This window comes from Balaenoptera acutorostrata, chromosome 7 (assembly GCF_949987535.1).
Source record: "Balaenoptera acutorostrata chromosome 7, mBalAcu1.1, whole genome shotgun sequence".
Lineage (NCBI taxonomy): Eukaryota > Metazoa > Chordata > Mammalia > Artiodactyla > Balaenopteridae > Balaenoptera > Balaenoptera acutorostrata.
The window spans coordinates 11,465,952-11,489,360 of record NC_080070.1 but is presented as its reverse complement, the minus strand read 5'-3'; the positions used below and the strand labels follow the sequence as shown (position 1 = coordinate 11,489,360).

The following is a 23,409-nucleotide window of genomic DNA, read 5'->3' as shown; positions in this document are numbered from 1 at the left end:
TTTTTTTTCAATCTAGAATAGACTCCTGGGTGTTTTTCAATTTAGAGTAAAATTATTAGAGTACACTGTGTGTGTGTGTGTGTGTGTGTGTGTGTGTGTGTGTGTGTGTGTGTGTAGAATAGATTACAAGACAAATTGTATTTTTTATGGGTCATGGTCAATATAGTTTGAAAGCCACAATTCAGACCATACTCCTTTTATAATCCCAGAGCCTTAGGGGAGAGAAGAATAGCTTCTTGCCGCTTATAGACTGGGCGTATAGCATCAGTCTCAATCACATCAAGTCCACGTGCTGCTCTACTTTGGTTGTTCAAGTCAAGCTTTGGAGGCATGAATTTGGAGCAGGAGTAGTAAGCAAGGTCCGCTTAAAATGTTTTCCACACATACGGAAGCACAACACGAAGCCCTGAGCAGTTACCTTTATGAAGGCCCAGGCTGTCACGGCCACCTTCTCCATGCTCTGACCGACCCCTGGAACTAGTGAAACGGCCCTAGGTCCCATCCCAGGTGAAAACTGCTCTACGTCTGCTTAGCAAAAATTAAGGAATGAAGATGTATTATTCTGCCCGACCTGTGTCTGGGAGTGTGGTCCACCTCCAATTCTTTGGACAGCACACAAAACTTACTACATTTCATAGTTACTTGTGACTCTGGCCAGGGTTTCCATAGCTGCAGCCATTTCCCAGCTGCCTGAAGAGTGATCGTAGCTTATCTTCACTACTCAGTGACTTAGGCAGCCAGATGCCATTTTGGGGTGACCATCACTAGATTCATAAAAGCTATAAATCCGACCCATGAAGAGGAGAAACAGACGGAGGTCAAAAGGGCCAGGGAGCACAGGCCACTTTCCCGGCAGAGCCCAGCTTCCAGTTTCTCTTCTGGCTGCAAGTGGGAGGTCAGGATCCAGACTGAACACGGGGGCGGCAAGAGGGGCTGCCTGGGGAGGCTCAAAGTTCACTGGGGGCCCCTGAGGTCCATCGTCAGACTCCTCGTGTTAGTATAAAAGTAAGTGGATCCTTGTTTAAATGATGTGGTGAGGAAGCACAAAAAGAGGAAAATTGCACTTAGGTAGTTTTAAGGGATAGAAAGGGGTCTAATACCTAGTTCTTCAGTAGCCTGGCAGGATTGGGAGGAGCCCTGTACTTGAGGGGAAGGCCTTCCACGGGCCTCCAGTGGGTGGTCTGGGATGAATCTCAGTGCTTTTGTTCCCCCTCAACTTCAGCAAACTATATTCTTCTTGTTAAGTATCCGCTTATTAACGCTGGTAAAATTTTCAGGGTACATAGGGCATGACCCTTTTGCAGTAAAATCTTAAAACAGTGGACATATTTTCAGATTCTTTATGTTGTGAATACATTTTTAGTGATGAACAGATAACAGCTGAGCCTGAAACTGTACGTGAACCAGAACTCAGTAACAGGTACTGGGAGGGCCCTTTCCCACTGCTCCTCCCTCTTTCTGGCTTCTTTTGGTGCAGGCACTGTCTGAGGCGGTGGCCTGGAGGTCTTATGTTATATTTTCCTGTTGGAGTTGCTGAGTTAAATGGGCCAGCGAAGGAGCTAGTGCTTGACTGAGCTTTCTTCTAACTATTTTTAAAAAAATTTATTTTATTTAAATTGAAGTATAGTTTATTTATAGTGTTTCAGGTGTACAGCAAAGTGATCCAATTATATATATATATATCTATTCTTTTCCAGACTCTTTTGCATTATAGGTTATTACAAGATGTTGAATATAGTTCCCTGTGCTATGCAGTGGGCCCTTGTTGGTTACCTATTTTATATGTAGTAGTGTGCATCTGTTAACCCCAAATTCCCAATTTATCCCTCCCCCACCCCTTCCCCTTTGGTGACGTAAGTTTGTCTCTAGCCCCTGCCTTCTTTACAGTTGTCTCTGCTGTGGGTGGGAGGAGACAGTAGAGGGACAGAAGCTCTGGGCTCTGCATTTGTGCTAAGAGGCAGAAGGGCCTAGAACTGGGCCTTCCACTGTAGTACTGACTGTACGATGTGCGGCTCTCACCTGTGCTCTGAGCCCTTCTCTTACTCTTCCCCAGGGTTCTTCCTCCGCCAGTTTTCTTCACTTTCTCTACCACAGAAGTGCCTTCCCTCTGTTGGCTCTTTTTTCTCCAGCATGTAACAATCTTTGAAAGCAATCTACTTGTCCTTCCTTTCTAAGTCTGACAAGGTAAACAGGTGCTACCTATAATCCCTATTTTATAGATGGGGCAACGGGTCCAGAGAGGTTAAGTGTAAACATGTGGCACATGTGCTGTAGAAAGTAACTTCCATGGAGGTTAGAGCAAGTGTTAACAACGCTGGGCTGCTCTCCAAGATCAGAGGTATGAAGAACTATACCTACTAATCATCTGAGCAAATTTTTTTTTTGTACAGAAACACTGATTAGGAAAGACTGGTCATTATAAAATACAGGTGAGAAAATGGATGGTTTTCTTAAAAACTGACCACAGGCACATGGATAACTAAATATTTTTATTTGACATCTGGATTCAGTGTCACATATATTTGCGTAAATTATGAACAGTTCTCTCTAATGACTGACTGTGCACAGCTGCATGCTACTTCACCTGATCCCACGTTCACTCTCCACTTACAATGCAACCGCCACTGTGTTGTAGCACCAGAAAGAAGAGAGCTGCTGGTCCCTTTCCTTAGGGCAACACCCGGTTTGCGCTATGTAAAGCTGCTGGGCAGGTTCTACCTGTTTTAAATTTTAATAATCAGGCCAGTGATTTTTTAATTTATTATGAAAAGATAATACCAAAACCCGTTAATCAGGCCAGAATAAAATGGTGCAGTTCTAGCATCCCAAGCTAGAAGGAATTATTTTTTCAGTGAAAGGGAATACATATAATACAGAGAGAGCTAAATACTATTAGACAGAAGTAGCCTTTGGTGTTAAGCAATTAAGGATGAACAGGAGTAGGTTTATGTGCGGGTCACCACAGAGCCTCAACAGAGCCTTCTCAGCTTCAAACTTAAAAACAGTTTCCTAGGATACATGGAATGATTAATAACATAAGAATGATCAGTCCTGAATTTCAGAGTGTATTAATCCACATTAGTTTTCCAACTGAATGTAATTTACTTGCTTAAGAAATAATGATTTCCCCCCCTCACTGTAAAATTGAGATCTGTCATTCATAATGTTACCTGGATGATCTAAACATTAACATATTTAAAACTAGCAGGCTTCTCAGGGACAGGTTTAGATTCCTGCCAACCAGGTGAATTGTTCTTGTGGAGCATGAAGGTGTTGGCAAATGAGGTCAGAGGCACGGCTGCGGAGGTCAGTCATGGGTGTTTTTGATGGCCATGGTCCAGAGGAGGGGACGGTCTGTTTCCACAGTCACAACACCAGATCCATCGTAGGTATTGGAAGTGCTGACCAGTGTTCCAAAACTAATCCTATGATTTGCTGTAAGAAAATAAGAAAACAAAAGTTTGGTGAGAGCCAAGCTCCCTCCAGGGGAGAATGGCTTTGCCAAGAGTTACCAAAAAGCAATTAAGCACACACTTTGACAGATGATCTGTAAAATGCGGGATAGGTTAACTTAATACCGGCCCTGCAAACAGATTGTACCTTTTTTTCCCCCTGTGCTTATACAGTTAGGTCCCCACCAGCCATCTGCTTCATACCTAGGAGTGTACATATGTCAATCCCAATCTCCGGGGGGGAATGGGGAGTTAGTGTTTAATGGGGGCAGAGTTTCAGTTTAGGAGAAAAATTCAGTAGATGGATGATGGTGAGAGTTGCACAACAGTATGAATGTACTTAGAGCCACTGAACTGAACTGTACAGTTAAATATGGTTAAAACAGTATGTTTTATATTATGTGACTTTTACCACAACAAAAATTTTTTTTAAATGTGGGATAGGTAAAATGTATGATATGAGATTCTAAACCTGAAAGTTTCTATAACTTGTTATAACCAGTCTTCCTGGAGTTGGTTATTGGTTATTTACCAGTTTGGGATATATGTCACTCTCAATACTAAATTTCATTAAATTTTGTTTTTTCTTTACCAATTGTAAAACCAAAACCCATTTCTGTAATAGGTTACTTCCTTGCCTGGGTGCAATTTTAATTTTTCTTGATGATTCAGAATTAACATTTTTATATTTGACTAAGCTCTATAAAAATGCAGTTTTAGTTTCAATTATAAATGATATGGGGCAGAAAGCTAATTACTTTCAAAAGAAGCATGGGATTTTGGTCATTGTTTTCTCATAAAGAAAAGCCAAAGTGAACAAGGGTTGCTTTCTGTAAAATTAATCAGAACTCCGAGGTCAAAAAGCAGACTTCCAAATGTGTAATCTTGAGCAAGCCACTTAAACTCAGCATATAATGAGGGCACAAGATGAGATAATCCTTTAAATTACTTAATTACGAAAATAAAGGCTTTGGAGTTAAGTTATATTATTAGAATTTATATATTTATAAATTACATAAATTACAAATTTATAAATGACATAATTACATATAAATTACATATATATATATATATATATATATATATATATATATCAACATGACTTGAAACCATGACTGTCCTACAAACATCCCTTGATAATCAGTACTGATTTCTTTGCTAAGAAATTAGAAAAGTAAACAAATGTTATGGAGAGAAATAAACAAATGTCAGAGTCAGAAAAGGCCCCTTTTCCTTCAAACAAAGTGCAACTATGAAGTTACACAGCTTTGGAATAAATAATTCAATTATAATGGTCACTTCCCGCTAGAGGGAGCCTGTTATCTTTCTGAGGAAATCTTGAAAAGGCAATTTAAAAATTCAGAAATAGTATTATAGGATAGTATAACATCAGTAATTCACACAGTTTACTTATTAAAACTCAAACTCTTTACTAATTACTAACGTGATTAGTAAACTGTCAACATGTTTACTAATGCAAACATGAAGTTATAAAGTAAAACTACAGGAATACAGAGTGAACCTCGTGTGAATATTGCCCTAACGGGTAACTCAGTGCAAGAAGCTTTCGCCTCTCAGTAATCTGGAGCTTTTCTGAGATGATGTTTCTGAATGATATTTATGATAAGCACATAAATTTACAAATCCAGACACTATTACATAGACAGTGAGTCTGTCAAGGAAAGAAGCCTTGCTCTCCTGAAGGGTGACCGTGCCTGGAATCCGGGTGCACACCAGATCCCTACTGACATCCATCCCAGGCCCAGGGTTCCCAACAGCCCTCTGAGGAAGGGCTGAGGAACAGTTTACACATTTCATACCATTTATTCAGAAAGGCAATTTAGGGTGCTTCAGTGGACCAGCTTTACAGTGGAAACCCCCCAGTGAAGCACAAGGTACACACAACCCACCTGAACGTGAAACAATGCGTTTAAGATTCTGGCAACTAATTAAGTTAAAATCCTATTTTTTACTTAAAAATAGGGCTCAAAGGACATGAGTGCAAAATTATTTCTCTAGTTTGTAGTTGCACGTAAATTCCTTTCTGACTTTTTACTTAAAAATAGGGCTCAAAGGACATGAGTGCAAAATTATTTCTCTAGTTTGTAGTTGCACATAAATTCCTTTCTGATTTTCTGAAGGCAGACTATGGATTTTGGATTATCCTAGGTAGACAACTATATTATATATATTGGCTTTTCTAAGACATTGTTGCATCCTAATTAATGCTTAAATGGGAAAAGAAGTGAAATAGCTTTATTAGGGTATGAGAAGGTACAGTTTTTACTTTGCATGAAATATTTGAGTTAAGGCCATTATTATCCAGTCTTATAAATCATGTTTTCTTTTTATTTTGTAATGTTGAAAGAACCAGTTACTAAACATTTCTTAGCTGGCTTTGGGCTGCTATAACACAATGCCGTAGGCTGGGTTGCTTAAATAGCAGACGTTATCGCTCACAGTTCAGGAGCCTGGGAAGTCCTAGATCAGGGTGCCAACACGGTTGAGTTCTGGTAAGATCTGTCTTCCTGGCTGGTTTTCAGACAGCTGCCTTCTTGCTGTATCCTCATGTGGTGGCGAGATCTCCTGCCTCTTCCTCTTTTTATAAGGGCACTACCCTCATGACCTAATCGAACCCTAATTATCTCCCAAAGGCCCCACCTCCAAATACCATCACATTGGGGGTTATGGCTTCAATATGTGAATTTGGGGGGACTCAAATACTCAGTCCATAACAATAGTTACAATTAATTGAAGGTTACAATGAAATTCATTTGATTATCTCCCACTTTATGGAAAGTAGAATAAAAATGATTGATAGAAAACTAAGATGAATAAGCTGAAACACAAAATCATGAAATTCAATTGACTATGTCACTACAATTATTTTGGAGTATGTTTTCTCCAAAGAATCATGCTTTTGGACAAAACTTTCAAAAGTCTCCCTTAGAAGAAAATCTCTTTCTAAGAAAATATTTGGAATTAATACTGAACTCCCCTCTCCCCAAATGTTTGAGGGTCAATCATGAAATAAAATACATAAGACTGGCAGAGATAACTTCCTGCAGATAGCAATAAAACAAATTACTTCCTTTTATTATTTTTTCTTCCAGTTTTATTGAGAGATAATTGACATATAATAACACTGTATAAATTTAAGGTGTATAGCAAAATGACTTGACATATGTATATATTGTGAAGTGATTACCAAAATAACATCCATCACCTTATATAATTACATTTTTTTTTCCTTGTGAGAACTTTAGTGTCTACTCTCTTACCAACTTTCAAATATACAATACAGCCTTGGCAATGATACTCGTTATGTTGCACATTACATAGCCAGTACTTATTTATCTTATAACTGGAAGTCGATATCTTTTGACCACCTTCACCTCATTCTCTCCACCCTCTGCCTCTGGTAACCACAAATCTGATCTTTTTTTCTATGAATTTGAGTTTTTTAGCTACCACATATAAGTGAGATGGTACAGTACGTGTCTTTCTCTGACTTATTTCATTTAGCATAATGCCCTCAAGGTCCATTCATATTGTTGCAAATGGCAGGGTTTCCTTTTTATGGCTGAACAGTGTTCCACTGTATATACATCACATCTTTATCTATTCATCTGTCGATGGAAACTTAGGTTGTTTCCATGTCTTGGCTATTGTAAGTAATGCTGTAATGAACGTGAACATGGGAGTGCAGTTATCTTTTTGACATAGTGATTTTGTTTCCTTTGGATATATACCCAGAAGTGGGATTGCTGGTAATATGGTAGTTTTGTGTTTAATTTTTTTGAGAAACCTCCATACTGTTTTCCATAGTGGCTGTACCAATTTACATTCCCACCAACCGTGCACAAAGGTTCCCTTCTCTCCATATCCTCTCCAGAACTTGTTCTCTCTTGTCTTTCTGATGACAGCCAACCTCTAATAGGTATGAGGTGATAACTTACTGAGGTTTTGATTTGATTTCCCTGACTAGTGATGTTAACTACCCTTTTCATGTACCTATTGGCCATCTGTATGTCTTCTTGGAAAAATGTCTATTCAGATCCTTTGGCCATTTTTAACTTTTTTTTTTTCTTTTGAGTTGTGTGAGTTCTTTGTATATTTTGAATATTAACCCCTTCTCAGATATGATTTGCAAATATCTTATCCCATTGCTTAGGTTGTCTTTTCATTTTGTTATTGTTTCTTTTGCTGTGCAGAAAGAAGCTTTTTAGTTTGGCATAGTCCTACTTGTTGATTTTTTATTTTGTTGCTTGTGCTTTAGTCTTTTGTGCTTTGGTCTTTTGCCAAGACCCATGTCAAGAAGCTTTATTCCTGTGTTTTCTTCCAGGAGTTTTATGGTTTCAGGTCTTATGTTTAATTTCTTAATCCATTTTGAGTTAATTTTTGGGAGTGATGTAAAATAGGGATCTAGTTTTACTCTTTTACATGTGACTATCCAATTTCCCAGCACCATTTATTAAAAAGACTGTCTTTTCTCCATCGAGTATTCTTGGCTCTTTTTTCATGTTAGCTCACTGTATATGTGTTGGTTCTCAATTCTGCTGCATTGGTTTATGTGTCTGTTTTTATGCCAGTACCATAATGCTTTTATTATTATATCTTTTTTTTTTTTTTTAAATGTTTTTAATGCTATTCTTGTCTGCTTACATTCTTTTTATTTATGTATGTATGTATGTATGTATGGCTTTGGTTTCTGTGCGAGGGCTTTCTTTAGTTGTGGCAAGCGGGGGCCACTCTTCATTGCGGTGCGCGGGCCTCTCACTATCGCGGCCTCTCTTGTTGCGGAGCACAGGCTCCAGACGCGCAGGCTCAGTAATTGTGGCTCACGGGCCGAGTTGCTCCGCGGCATGTGGGATCTTCCCAGACCAGGGCTCGAACCCGCGTGCCCTGCATTGGCAGGCAGATTCTCAACCACTGCGCCACCAGGGAAGCCCCCTATTATATCTTTATAATATAGTTTGAATTCAGGAAGTGTGATACCCCCAGCTTTGTTGTTCTTTCTCAGGATTGCTTTGGCTATTCAGGGTCTTTTGTAGTTTCATATGAATTTTAGGATTTCTCTTTCTTCTGTAAAAAATGCCATTGGAATCTTGATGGGGATTGCAATGAATCTATAGGTGGCTTTGGGTGGTATAGATATTTTAACAATATTAATTCTTCCAATCCATGAGCCTGGAATATCTTTCCATTTATTTTAATCTTTAATTTCTTTCATCAATATATTATAGTTTTCAGTGTAGAGATCTTTCATCTCCTTGGTTAAATTTATTTCTAAGTATTTTATTGTTCTCGATGATATTGTAAATGAGATTATTTTTCAGATAATTCATTCTTAGTGTATAGAAATACTTTTGATTTTTGTATGTTGAATTTTGTATCCTGCAACTTTACTGAATTCATTGATCTAACAGTTTTTTTGTTTTGTTTTTTTTTGGTTGAGTGTTTAGGCTTTTCTATACATAAAATCATGTCATCTAGAAACAGAGATAATTTGGGGTCTTCCTTTCCAATTTGGAAGCCTTTTCTTTCTTTTTCTTGCCTGATTTCTCTGGCTTGGACTTCCGGTGCCATGTTGAATAGAAGTGGTGAGAGTGGGCATCCTTGTCCTGTTGGAAAAGCCTTCAGTCTTTCACCATTGAGTATGATGTTAGCTGTGGGCTTGATACATATGGCCTTACTTTACTGTATTGAGGTGCATTCCCTTTCTATAGCTAGTTTGTTGAGAGTTTTTATCATGAACAGATGTTAAATTATGTCAAGTGCTTTTTCTGCATCTACTGAGATGATCATATGATTTTTATCTTTCATTCTATTAATGTAATGTATCACATTTATTGATTTGCATATATTGAAGCATCCTTGCATCCCAGGGATGAATCCTACTTGGTCATGGTGTATGATCCTTTTAATGTGCTGCTGAATTTGGTTTGCTGTTTTGTTGAGAATTTTTGCATCTCTATTCATCAGGGATATTGGCCTGTGGTTTTCTTTTCTTGTAATGTCCTTATTTGGCTTTGATATCAGGGTAATACTAGCCTTGTAAAATGAGTTTGGAAGTGTTCTCTCCTCTTCAGTATTTCTGGTTATTTTGAGAAGGATTGCTGTTAATTCTTCTTTAAATGTTTGGTAAAATTTACCAGTGAAGACATCTGGTCCTGGACTTTTCTTTTTTGGGAGATTTTTGATTACCAATTCAATACCCTACTAGTAATTGGTCTGTTCAGATTTTCTAGTTCTTCCTAATTCAGTCATGATAGGTTCTATGTTTCTAGTTATCCACTTTTTCTATGTGTTGGTGTATAGTTGGTCACTGAAGACTCTTATGAACCTTCGTATTTCTATATTATCAGTTGTAATGTCCCCTTTTTCATTTAAAATTTTGTTAATTTGGGATCTCTCTCTTCCCCTTGGTTAGTCTCAATAAAGATTTGTCTGTTTTGTTTATCTTTTCAAAGAGCCAGCTCTTAGTTTTATTAAGTTTTCTCTATTTCTTTCCTGGTCTCTATTTATTTATGCTCTAAACCTTATTTCCTTCTTTGGCCAACTTTGGGCTTAGTTTGTTCTTCATCTTCTAGATCCTTGAGGTGTAAAAGTTCGGTTGTTTATTTGAGATCTTTCTATTTCTTGAGGTCCGCATTTATAGATATGAACTTCCCTCTGGGACCTGCTTTTGCTGCATACCATAAGTTTGTATGTTTTGTTACCATTTTCATTTGTCTCAAGATACTTTTTAATTTCTCATTTAATTTCATCTTAGATCTACTGGTTGTTCAGGATAGTACTGTTTAATTTCCATGTATTCATGAGTTATCCAGTTTTACTCCTTTTACCAATTTCTAGTTTCATACCATTGTGGTCAGAGGAGATATTAGGTATGATTTCAGTCTTGGTTAATTTGCTAAGACTTGTTTTGTGGCCTAATGCATGATCTATGCTAGAAAATGTTCTGTGTGCATTTGAGAAGAATGTGTATCCTGCTGTTGTCAGACAGAGTATTCTGTATATGTCTGTTACAACTGAGTCAACAGTGTTGTTCAAATCCATTGTTTCCTTATTGATTTTCTGTCTGAATGATCTATTGGTTATTGAACGTGGGGTATTAAAGTCCCCAACTGTTTGTTGTTGTTTATTTGTTTATTTCTCCTTATAATTCTGTTAATGTTTGCTTTATATAGTTAGGCGCTCTGATGTTGGATGGGTGCATAAATATTTACATTTGGTGTATCTTTTTGATGGATTGACCCCTTTATTGTTATATAGTGAAGTTCTTTCTCTTTCTGTCATTTTTAGCTTAATGTCTATTTTGTCTGAGTATAGCTACCTTTGTTTTTTCTTTGTTATCATTTGCTTGAAATATCTTTCTCCATTCTTTCAGTCTCAGTCTGTGTCTTTGAAGCTAAAGTGAGTCTCCTGTAGGCAGTATATTGTTTGATATTGTTTTTAAGTTATTCATCCAATTTTGTGTCTTTGATTGGAGAATTTTATCCATTATGCTTAAAGTAATTATTGATGGATAAGGATTTACTATTGCCATTTTCTTACTTGTTTTGCTGACTGTTTTGTAGCTCTGTTGTTCCTTGCTTCTTATTCTGCTGTCTTCTTTTGTGTTGATGACTTTTTTTGTATTGGTATACTTCACTTGATCCTGATCTTTTGTGTAATAGGTTTTTCCTCTGTGGTTACCATGAGCCTTATATAAACTATCTTATATTTATAATATCCTATTTTAAGCTGATGACAACTTAACTTCAATAGCATTTCTAAAATTACAATTTACTTCTCCCCCATCACTTTACAATTTACATATTTTTTTATATTATGTATACAGTAACGGACTGTTGAAGTTATGGGTTTTTTTTAAATACATTTTAAAACTTTTAAACTAGAGTTATAAGAGTTAAACTAAATTTAAATTAAATTTAAAATTTAATTAAATAAATTAAATTAAAGTTAAATTAAATAACTTCAATAATTAAATAACTAAAGTTAAATTAAATAACTTCAATTATTTACCAATACCAGGAAGTCTTTTATACCTGTGTTCATCTGATTGTATCATGTAAATTAGCATCACTTTATTTCTGCTTGAAGAACTCCCTTTAGCCATTGCTTGTAAGGCAGGCCTAGTGGTGATCAACTCAATCAGCTTTTCTTTGTTCAGGCACTTATTTATCTCCCCTTCATTTCTGAAGGACAGGTTTGCCAGGTATAGTATTGTTGACAGATTTTTTTTCTTTCAATATTTTGAATGTATTATCCCATTCTCTCCTGGCCTGAAAAGTTTCTTTTGAAAAATCTGCCCATTATGGGGATTCCCTGTATGTAATGTGTTGTTGCTTTCTCTTGTTGCTTTGAAAATTCTCTTTTTGTCTTTGACTTTTGGAACTATTTGGTTCAATCTATTTGGGGTCCTTTGGGCCTCATGGATTTGTATGTCCATTTCTTTCCTCATTTTCAGCCATTATTGCTTTATATACACTTTCTGTCCCTTTCTCTTTCTCCTTCTGGGGTACCCATAATGCAGATACTGTTTCTTCTGATGGTGTCCTATAAGTTCCATAGGCTTTCTTCACTCTTTTTCATTCTTTTTTTCTTTTGTTCCTCTGACTGGATAAATTCAAATACCCTGTCACTGATTCTTTCTTCTGCATGGTCAATTCTGATTTTGAAGCTCTCTATTGAACTTTACAGTTCAGTCATTGTATTCTTTAGCTCTAGGACTTCTGTTTGGTTTATTTTTGATGGTTTCTATTTTTTTTGTTCATCTCATTTTGTTCATGCATTTTTTTCCCCCGAATTTTGTTAAGTTATCTGTCTTCTTGTAGTTCACTAAACTTTTTCAGAGGATTATTCTGAGTTCGTTGAAGTTCATAGATTTCCATTTCTTTAGGGTCAGTTATTGGCATTTTATTAGTTTCCATTGGTGGTGTTATGTTTACCTGATTTTTTCTGATCCTTGATTTCTTACATTGGTATCTGCACATTTGAGTAAACAGTCTCTTCTTCTAGACTTTACAGGTGTGCCTTGGCAGAGACAGTCCTTCACCAGTCAGCTCAGCTTGGGGTTCTGGACATGTGAGCTGACAGACTCCTTGGGCAGGGGGAGCCTGCTATTAGGGTCTTCTTTGTGGGCAAGGCCACTGCCTGAGCTCTGAGGTTGTGGGGTATGTGTTGTGGCTGAAAACAGTTGGATAGGACTGCTGGCTTGGTTCTCTGCCCAAGTGAGGCTGTTGGATGGGGCTCTGTGGTTGCCTGGGTTCTCTGGTCAGGCTTCCTGGATGGTCAGGACTTGGTACTATATTTAGCAGTAGTTGGGGCTATGATGTAGCTTCCCTGCTTGACCAGGGCAGCAGAATGGACCCCACGGCCAGCACAGCCCATTGTTTAAGGACCCAGATCAGGCGGGATTGTGCGCCAAGTTCTCTGGCCAGGCAGAGTTGCTGGTTTTGCAGTGCACATGATGAGGACCACTGGCTGTGCTCTCTGCTCGGGTATCACTGTAAGTGGGGCTGTAGGATGGGCTATGCCAGCGGTCCCCAACCTTTTTGGCACTGGGGACAGGTTTTGTGGAAGACAGTTTTTCCAAGGACCGGGGCGGGAGGGGGTGGGGATGGTTCAGGCGGTAATGCAAGGGGGGGGGGGCGAAGGGGAGCGAAGGGGAGCGGAGTGGCAGATGAAGCTTCACTCGCTAGCCCGCTGCTCACCACCTGCCGTGCGGCCCAGTTCCTAATAGGCCGCAGACCGATACTGGTCCGCGGCCCAGGGGTTGGGGACCCCTGGGCTACACAGTTTCCCACGTGCCTGGTTAGGTTTCCCGGCTGGGCATGCTGAAGGCTGTATTTAACAGTGGGCAGGGCTATGAATTAGTCTCCCTGCCTGGGCGGAGCCACCAGACAGGCTCTAAGGCTGGCACGTCTCTTATTTGGGGGCCAAATTAGGCAGAATCAGGCACCAAGTTCCCTGGCCTGGCAGGCCACCACCTGGCTCTGCAGAAGGGCAGGGCCACTGGCCAGGCTCTCCATTCAAGTGCTGCTGTAACTGCGGTTGCAGGATGGGCTACACAGATTCCCAGGAGCTCTGGTTAGGTCTCCTGGTCAGCAGGGCTGGAGGCTGTATTCAGCAATGGGCGGGGCTATGAATTAGCTTTCCTGTCCAGCTGGAGTGGCAGACCAGGCTCCACGGCTGGCAGGGGCTCACTGTCTGGGGCCCTGAATCAGGCAGATCTGTGCCCTGCCAAGTTCCCTGGTCAGAATGGACCACCGTCTTGGCTCTGCAGATGAGCAGAGCTGCTGGTTGGGACTTCTGCTTGGGCACCACTGGGAGTAGGAACAGGGCCACACTCCGAGCACTTGTTGCTATAAATCCCTTCCCCCTTCTCTGTCACAGTCACGTCCCCAAGTCCCCCTTAGATGCCCATAAGGCAAGACCTGAGAAGGCATCCTGAGAAATGACCCATGATGCTGGAGGAGCTGGGTGTCCACCTGGACTTTCTCTTCCCCCGGAGGAACTGCAGGCCTGGGGAGCCAGCCTGGGGGAGGAGTGATGCGGTCAGAGTGTAGCTGCGCCTCTTAACTTTTCTAATGTGGTCCTACCTCATTCTCTGTGATACAGGGCGTGCCTTCAGCCTCACCCCTGTGTTCTAGGATTTTCGCAATGGTGTCTTGTCTATAGAGAGTCATTAGTTGGTCTTCTTGTGAAGGGGACTGAAGTTGGGAACGACCTATGTTTCCATCTTGATGATGTCACTCCTTCACAAATTACTTTTTCATTTCTACTCCAGAGGACTTGTCCAAAACTTTGGCTACCTGAACATTTACTTTCAATTCAACATTTAGAACATGTCTAGATTCAGATATTTTCCATTTTTGTTTGCAGAGAGTACAGCAGAGCTAAACATAGTTGTTCTGAGACAACGAGTCACTCAGATCAAGCCCTGTTTTTAACTATAGACAAAAATAAAAGTGATAGCTATGTGTAAAACTATAAGCAACCATGTAATCTGTGATAAACATAACCTAAAATTGCTTGCTCTGTTTGAATATAAAAGTTGTGTCTTATCTATTTGCTTCAAAGACATTATCATCAGTTGTTTTAAGGACAAGTGTAGTGTAATGATAGAATATTGGCTGGTGAGGACGGGTTAAGTTCCTCTTCCAATGAAATTTAATGTGAATTATATTAGGGAACACAGAGGCATACTCTGAGCTTTTCATATTTTAGAGAAACAGAACTTAAAAATATGAGAAACATGAAAACTGATTTTATAATTTTCATCCATTATTTCAAAGTATTTTCTTTCCCAAAGGAAAGGTTGAGAATTAGGCACTTAATATTCTGTTGCTTTCAGTGATGTCCTATAGCTTTTCTCTAAAGCTGGAAAGACTGAAGACTGCAAAGCAGAGGCTGGCAAATTGGTAGAATTCAAGTATTCAGCTCTTTTCCTGTCAGTTGGAGGGAGGTAGGGCTATTTGTCCTGGCTTCCTACCTTACCTCTGCAAGCTGGTTTAGTGGGCTGTGCTCTGTTGAACTGGTTGACAGACTGTAAAGGAGTACTTTGGAGGCCTCTGATGCTCTCAAGCATTGGAAAGCAAGAGCAGGAAGCATTTGTTCCCTCTGCACCTGTGTGATTTTTCTGCTCAGGTGTTTTTTACAGAGGAGGCATCTCGCTGTCAAAAACTATGAACCCCGTCATGATGAGGTTAGTAAGTCAGACCTAGGTTCAAACCTTGGCTTTACCACTCTCTAGCTCTATATGAACTCAGTTATTTAAGCTTCTGACTTCAGTTTCCTCATATGTAAAATGTGGATAATAATGTCTGCTTCACAGAGAAGTTGTATGGATTATATAGTCAAAATTCTAACACACAGTAAGTATTCAAGGAATTTCCATCCCTTTTTCTTTCTTCTGTTATTTTGTCAATAAAGTAGATCAGATTTTCCTCTCCTACCTTAAAAGTCTTTTAAAATGAAAAAAGAGAGATGTCATGATTTGAACAATAAGCAAATGCCTTAATTCAGGTGACTAGTTTATAGCCAGCTGAGAGACAGAATGAGATAAACTTTGCCAGGCTAGGTTATGTGTGATGCTTAAAATCATTTCAGGTGTCATCTGCATACATGTACAAACTCATTTGTTTGACAGATATTTATGAAGGTTATACCCTGTGCTGGCATTAAGGATACAAACATGAGTGTGTCTGCTTTCAAGGACTTCACATTTTAGTAAAAGGTGAAGGCGTATATATAGTCCAATTCAGTGGATACGATGGAAGCATGAGGCAGGAGCTAATGAGGATGGAGCCGGAATGGGCTGTATATTCTAGTGGAATGGGGAGGAATCCCCCAGAGGCCTGGCTTCCCAAGAATCTGTGGATTGACACTGGTTATCTTATAAAAATAAATTATTTAAAAGGTAATGCAAATGTATCTAAAAATCAACAAAACTGAGAGAGTAAAAGAGAAGGGAGTGAACAAATTTTGTCTGGGAGATGCTACTCAAAGAGGTGGTATTTGGGATGGAGTAATTCTCATTCATTCAAGACATTATCTGAGCACTTACAGTGTTCAAGGTACAGCGGGCTTTTATTGGTAGTTTACAGATGAGGAAAATGAAGCTCAGAGAGGTTAAATCCACAGGCCATGATGATCATAAAAGTTGTTAGACACATGTTACTATGGGAGGTTAAAGCAATACTTTGAAGAGCTCTAAAAAGAGAATTATGCTGGTCTGTTTCCCTGAAGTATAGAACTGTCAGCAGCCTGACAGAGTAGGGTAAGTGGATGACTTAGTGAGACCGATAAAACCACTCAAAGACTTAAAGTAGTACTGCTTCTACCACACAGGTACATGTTTAATGAACCTATTATGATGAATCCCAAGGTTCCCTACCATCCTGGAATATTAGGTTAAGTTCTAGGAGTTAATTAGACTTACTGGACATCATTAGCTACTTCAACACAATGGAACCACTGTACGCTCTACATCCATCGATTATTCTCTGAAGATGCTTAGCCTCGCTGGAGTAATGGCTATACGTTAAGAAAATGTGACTCAGATTTCATTAGCAGAAAAGCAAACCAGACTACCTCTAAAATCAGTTCACTGTGACTGGTCTTTACAATTTTAATTTTTTGAACTAGAGAGCTTAAAAATGTCTTTGTATGTATATACGTGAGACAAACTTTCTATTTAAAAATTGCTAATTTACACTTTAAAATAGGAACTCCTGGCAGGATTATTACTATTAAAATTGTATCCTATAAAACAGCATTTAGACTTACAGTGGTTCTTGAAACTTTTCAAAAATTATATTGCTATATTGCATTTTCATTTTCTTAAAGGCAGAAAGTCAAACTGTTTCTAGTTTAGAGATGTAAAGTACATGCAGCATCTACTCTCTTAGCAAGTTTCAAATATTCAATTCAGTATTATTAACTATAGTCATCATGCTGTATATCACATCCCCGTGACTTATTTATTTTATAACTGGAAGTTTGTACCTTGTGATCACTTTTACTCATATCTTCCACCCTCTCACTACCCACTTCTGGCGATCACCAGTATGTTCTTTGTATCTATGAGACTGGTTTTTATTGTATTTTTTAGATTCCACATATATATCGGATCATCCTGTGTTTGTCTTTCTCTGACTTACTTCACTTAGCATAATGCCCTCAGAGTCCATCCATGTTGCTGCAGATGGCAAGGTTTCCTTCTTTTTTATGGCCGAGTAATATTCCTGTGTGGGTCTGTGTGTGTTTATAAATTCTCACATTTTCTTTATCCATTCATCCACTGATGGACACTTAAAGTTCTTAAAGTTGTTTCCATGTCTTGGCTATTGTAAATAATACTGCAGTGAACACGGGGGCACAGATATCCTTTCAAGTTAGCATTTTCGTTTCCTTTGGATAAATACCCAGAAGGGGGATTGCTGGGTTAGATAGAAGTTCTGTTTTCAATTTTTTGAGGAACCTCCCTACTGTTCTCCACAGTGGCTGCACCAATTTACATTCCCACCAACAGTGCACGAGGGTTCCCTTCTCTCTACAGCCTTCACAACACTTGTTATCTTGTCTTTTTGATAACAGCCATGCTAACAGGTGTGAGGTGAATATAACTCACTATGGTTTTGATTTGCATTTCCCTGATGATTAGTGAGGTTGAGCACATTTTCATGTACCAGTTGTCCATCTGTATGTGTCTTCTATGGAAAAAAAGTCTATTCAGATCCTCTGCCCATTTTTTAATTTTTTTTTTTTTTTTGCTATTGTATGAGTGCTTTATATATTTTGGCTGTTAATTCCTTATCTGATTTATTGGCAAACATTTTCTCCCTTTTAGTAGGTTGATTTTCAATTTTGTTGATGGTTTCCTTTGCAGAAGATGGCTTCCTTTCCTGCATAGAGGCTTTTTAGTTCAATGTAGTCCCACTTATTACTTTTTTGCTTTCGTTGCCTTTCCTTTTGGGGTCAAATCAAAACAAATCACTGCAGAGTGGATGGCAAGGAGCTTTTTCCGTATGTTTTCTTCTAGGAGTTTTATGGTTCAGGTCTTACGTTAAAATCTTTAATCCATTTTCAGTTCATTTTTGTGTATGGTGTATGTTCTTTTTTTAAAAAGCATTTTTATTGGAGTAAAATTGCTTTATATTGCTCTGTTAGTTGCTGCTGTATAACAAAGTGAATCAGCTATATATATAAATATATCTCCATATCCCCTCCCTCTTGCGCCTCCCTCCCACCCTCCCTATCCCACCCCTTTAGGTGGTCACAAAGCACCGAGCTGATCTCCCTGTGCTATGCAGCTGCTTCCCACTAGCTGTCTATTTTACATTTGGTAGTGTATATATGTCCATACCACTCTCTCACTTCGTCTTAGCTTACCCTCCCCCCGCCCGTGTCCTCAAGTCCATTCTCTACGTCTGCATCTTTATTCCTATCCTGCCCCTAGGTTCTTCAGAACCTTTTTTTGTCTTTCAGATTCCATATATATGTGTTAGCATATGGTATTTGTTTTTCTCTTTCTGACTAGCTTCACTCTGTATGACAGACACTAGGTCCATCCACCTCACCACATCTTCTTTATCCATTCATCTGTTGATGGACACTTAGGTTGCTTCCATGTCCTGGCTATTGTAAATAGTGCTGCAATGAACGTTGTGGTGCATGACTCTTTTTGAATTATGGTTTTCTCAAGGTATATGCCCAGTAGTGGGATTGCTGGGTCGTATGGTAGTTCTATTTTTAGTTTTTTAAGGAACCTCCATACTGTTCTCCATAGTGGCTGTATCAATTTACATTCCCATCAACAGTGCAAGAGGGTTCCCTTTTCTCCACACCCTCTCCAGCATTTGCTGTTTGTCGATTTTTTAATGATGGCCATTCTGACCAGTGTGAGTTGATAACCTCATTGTAGTTTTGATTTGCATTTCTCTAATGATTAGTGATGTGGAGCATCCTTTCATGTGTTTGTTGGCAATCTGTATATCTTCTTTGGAGAAATGTCTATTTAGATCTTCTGCCAATTTTTGGATTGGGTTGTTTGTTTTTTTGATATTGAGCTGCATGAGCTGCCTGTATATTTTGGAGATTAATCCTTTGTCAGTTACTTTGTTTGCAAATATTTTCTCCCATTCTGAGGGTTGTCTTTTGGTCTTGTTTATGGTTTCCTCTGCTGTGCAAAAGCTTTTAAGTTTCATTAGGTCCCATTTGTTTATTTGTGTTTTTATTTCCATTTCTCTAGGAGGTGGGTCAAAAAGGATCCTGCTGTGATTTATTTCATAGAGCGTTCTGCCTATGTTTTCCTCTAAGGGTTTTATAGTGTCTGGCCTTACATTTAGGTCCTTAATCCATTTTGAGTTTACTTTAGTGTATGCTGTTAGGGAGTGTTCTAATTTCATTCTTTTACATGTAGCTGTCCAGTTTTCCCAGCACCACTTATTGAAGAGGATGTCTTCTCTCCATTGTATATTTTTGCCTCCTTTATCAAAGATAAGGTGACCATATGTATGTGGGTTTATCTCTGGGCTTTCTATCCTGTTTCATTGATCTATCTTTCTGTTTTTGTGCCAGTACCATACTGTCTTGATTACTGTAGCTTTGTAGTATAGTCTGAAGTCAGGGAGCCTGATTCCTCCAGCTCCATTTTTCTTTCTCAAGATTGCTTTGGCTATTCGGGGTCTTTTGCATTTCCATACAAATTGTGAAATTTTTTGTTCTAGTTCTGTGAAAAATGCCATTGGTAGTTTGATAGGGATTGCATTGAAGCTGCTGATTGCTTTGGGTAGTATAGGCATTTTCACAATGTTGATTCTTCCAATCCAAGAACATGGTGTATCTCTCCATCTATTTGTATCATCTTTAATTTCTTTCATCAGTGTCTTATAGTTTTCTGCATACAGGTCTTCTGTTTCCTTAGGTAGGTTTATTCCTAGGTATTTTATTCTTTTTGTTGCAGTGGTAAATGGGAGTGTTTCCTTAATTTCTCTTTCAGATTTTTCATCATTAGTGTATAGGAATGCAAGAGATTTCTGTGGATTAATTTTGCATCCTGCTACTTTACCAAATTCATTGATTAGCTCTAGTAGTTTTCTGGTGGCATCTTTAGGATTCTGTATGTATAGTATCATGTCATCTGCAAACAGTGACAGTTTTACTTCTTTTCCGATTTGGATTCTTTTTCTTTCTTTTTCGTCTCTGACTGCTGTGGCTAAAACTTCCAAAACTATGTTGAATAATAGTGGTGAGAGTGGGTAACCTTGTCTTGTTCTTCATCTTAGTGGAAATGGTTTCAGTTTTTCACCACTGAGAATGATGTTGGCTGTGGGTTTGTCATATATGGCCTTTATTATGTTGAGGTAAGTTCCCTCTATGCCTACTTTCTGGAGAATTTTTATCATAAATGGGTGTTGAATTTTGTCCAAAGCCTTTTCTGCATCTATTGAGATGATCATATGGTTTTTATTCTTCAACTTATTAATATGGTGTATCACATTGATTGATTTGCATACATTGAAGAATTCTTGTATTCCTGGGATAAACCCCACTTGATCATGGTGTATGATCCTTCTAATGTGCTGCTGGATTCTGTTTGCTAGTCCTCCTGCTAACTGTGGGGTTTTTTGTTCTTCTTTCTCTAATTGCTTTAGGTTAAGGTTAGGTTGTTTATTTGAGATGTTTCTTGTTTCTTGAGGTAGGATTGTATTGCTATAAACTTCCCTCTTAGAACTGCTTTTGCGGCATCCCATAGGCTTTGGGTTGTCATGTTCTCATTGTCATTTGTTTCTAGGTATTTTTTGATTTCTTCTTTGATTTCTTCAGTGGTCTCTTGGTTATTTAGTAGTGTGTTGTTTCGCCTCCATGTGTTTGTATTTTTTACAGTTTTTTTTTTTCTTGTAACTGATATCTAGTCTTACAGTGTTGTGGTCAGAAAAGATACTTGATATGATTTCAAGTTTCTAAAATTTACCAAGGCTTGATTTGTGACCCAAGATATGGTCTATCCTGGAGAATGCTCCATGAGCACTTGAGAAGAAAGTGTATTCTGCTGTTTTTGGATGGAATGTCCTATAAATATCAACTAAGTCCATCTTGTTTAATGTGTCATTTAAAGCTTGTGTTTCCTTATTTATTTTCATTTCGGATGATCTGTCCACTGGTGAAAGTGGGGTGGTAAAGTCCCCTACTGTGAATGTGTTACTGTCGATTTCCCCTTTATGGCTGTTTTCATTTGCCTTATGTATTGAGGTGCTCCTATGTTGGGTGCATAAATATTTACAATTGTTGTATCTTCTTCTTGGATTGATCCCTTGATCATTATGTAGTGTCCTTCTTTGTCTCTTGTAATAGTCTTTATTTTAAAGTCTATTTTGTCTGATACGAGAATTGCCACTCCAGCTTTCTTTTGATTTCCATTTGCATGGAATATCTTTTTCCATCCCCTCACTTTCAGTCTGTATGTGCCCCTAAGTCTGAAGTGGGTCTCTTGTAGACAGCATTTATACGGGTCTTTCTTTTGTAACTATTCAGCTAGTCTATGTCTTTTCGTTGGAGCATTTAATCCATTTACATTTAAGGTAATTATCGATATGTATGCTCCTGTTACCATTTTCTTAATTGTTTTGGGTTTGTATTTGTTGGTCTTCTCCTTCTCTTGTGTTTCCTGCCTAGAAAAGTTCCTTTAGCATTTGTTGTAAAGCCGGTTTGGTGGTGCTGAATTCTCTTAGCTTTTGCTTGTCTGTAAAGGTTTTAATTTCTCCGTCGAATCTGAATGAGATCCTTGCTGGGTAGAGTAATCTTGGTTGTAGGTTTTCCTCTTTCATCACTTTAAATATGTCCTGCCACTCCCTTCTGGCTTGCAGAGTTTCTGCTGAAAGATCAGCTGTTAACCTTATGGGGATTCCCTTGTATGTTATTTGTTGTTTTTCCCTTGCTGCTTTTAGTATTTTTCTTTGCATTTAATTTTTGATAGTTTGATTAATATGTGTCTTGGCATGTTTCTCCTTGGACTTATCCTGTATGGAACTCTCTGTGCTTCCTGGACTTGGGTGACTATTTCCTTTCCCATATTAGGGAAGTTTTCAACTATAATCTCTTCAAGTATTTTCTCAGTCCCTTTCTTTTTCTCTTCTTCTTCTGGGGCCCCTATAATTTGAATGTTGGTGCATTTAATGTTGTCCCAGAGGTCTCTGAGACTGTCCTCACTTCTCTTCATTCTTTTTTCTTTATTCTGCTCTGCAATAGTTATTTCCACTATTTTATCTTCCAAGTCACTTATCTGTTCTTCTGTCTCAGTTATTCTGCTATTGATTCCTTCTAGAGTATTTTTAATTTCATTTATTGTGTTGGTCATCATTGTTTGTTTGTTTGCTCTTTAGTTCCTTTAGGTCCTTGTTAAACGTTTCTTGTATTTTCTCCATTCTATTTCCAAGATTTTGGATCCTCTTACTATCGTTACTCTGAATACTTTTTCAGGTAGACTGCCTATTTCCTCTTCATTTGTTTGGTCTGGTGGGTTTTTACCTTGCTCCTTCATCTGCTGTGTGTTTCTCTGTCTTCTCATTTTGCTTAACTTACTGTGTTTGGGGTCTCCTTTTCACAGGCTGCAGGTTTGTAGTTCCTGTTGTTTTTGGTGTCTGCCCCCAGTGGGTAAGGTTGGTTCAGTGGGTTGTGTTGGCTTCCTGGTGGAGGGGACTAGTGCCTGTGTGCTGGTGGATGAGGCTGGATCTTGTCTTTCTGGTGGGTGGGACCATGTCCAGTAGTGTGTTTTGGGGTGTCTGTGACCTTATTATGATTTTAGGCAGCCTCTCTGCTAATGGGTGGGGTTGTGTTCCTGTCTTGCTAGTTGTTTGGCATGGGGTGTCCAGCACTGGAGCTTGCTGGTCGTTGAAGTGGAGCTGGGTCCTAGCGTTGAGATGGAGCTCTCTGGGAGAACTCTTGCCGATTTATATTATGAGGGGCTGGGAGGTCTGTGGTGGAGCAATGTCCTGAACTTGGCTCTCCCACCTAAGAGGCTCAGGCCTGACACCCGGGCAGAGCAGCAAGACCCTGTCAGCCACACAGCTCAGAAGAAAAGGGAGAAAAGAAGAAAAAAGGAAAGAAGGAAAAAATAAAGTTATTAAAATAAAAAATTAAAAAATTAAAAAATTTAAAAAAAAGGAAGAGAGCAACCAAACCAATACACAAATCCACCAATGATAACAAGCACTAAAAACTAAACTATACTAAATAAATCGGACAGACAGAACCCTAGGACAGATGGTAAAAGCGAACCTATACAGAGAAAATCACACAAAGCAGCATACATATACACACGAAAAGAGAGAAAGGAAATAATATATAGAGCTATAAAAAAATAAAAGAGAGCAACCAAATCAGTAAACAAATCTACCAATGATAATAAGCTCTAAATACTAAACTAAGATAAACCTAAAACTAG

General features: G+C 38.7%; 1 protein-coding gene across 1 annotated transcript in view; it reads right to left on the bottom strand.

Annotated features, from left to right (window-relative positions):
- Positions 1 to 2,476: 2,476 nt before the first annotated feature.
- The window catches only part of TPK1 (thiamin pyrophosphokinase 1), a 363,387-nt gene continuing 342,454 nt past the window's right edge, over positions 2,477 to 23,409 (bottom strand). The window contains exon 9 of the mRNA XM_057550558.1: positions 2,477 to 3,435. Coding sequence (XP_057406541.1) covers positions 3,308 to 3,435 — 128 coding nt within the window. The 3' untranslated portion in view covers positions 2,477 to 3,307. The remainder of the gene's footprint in view (positions 3,436 to 23,409) is intronic.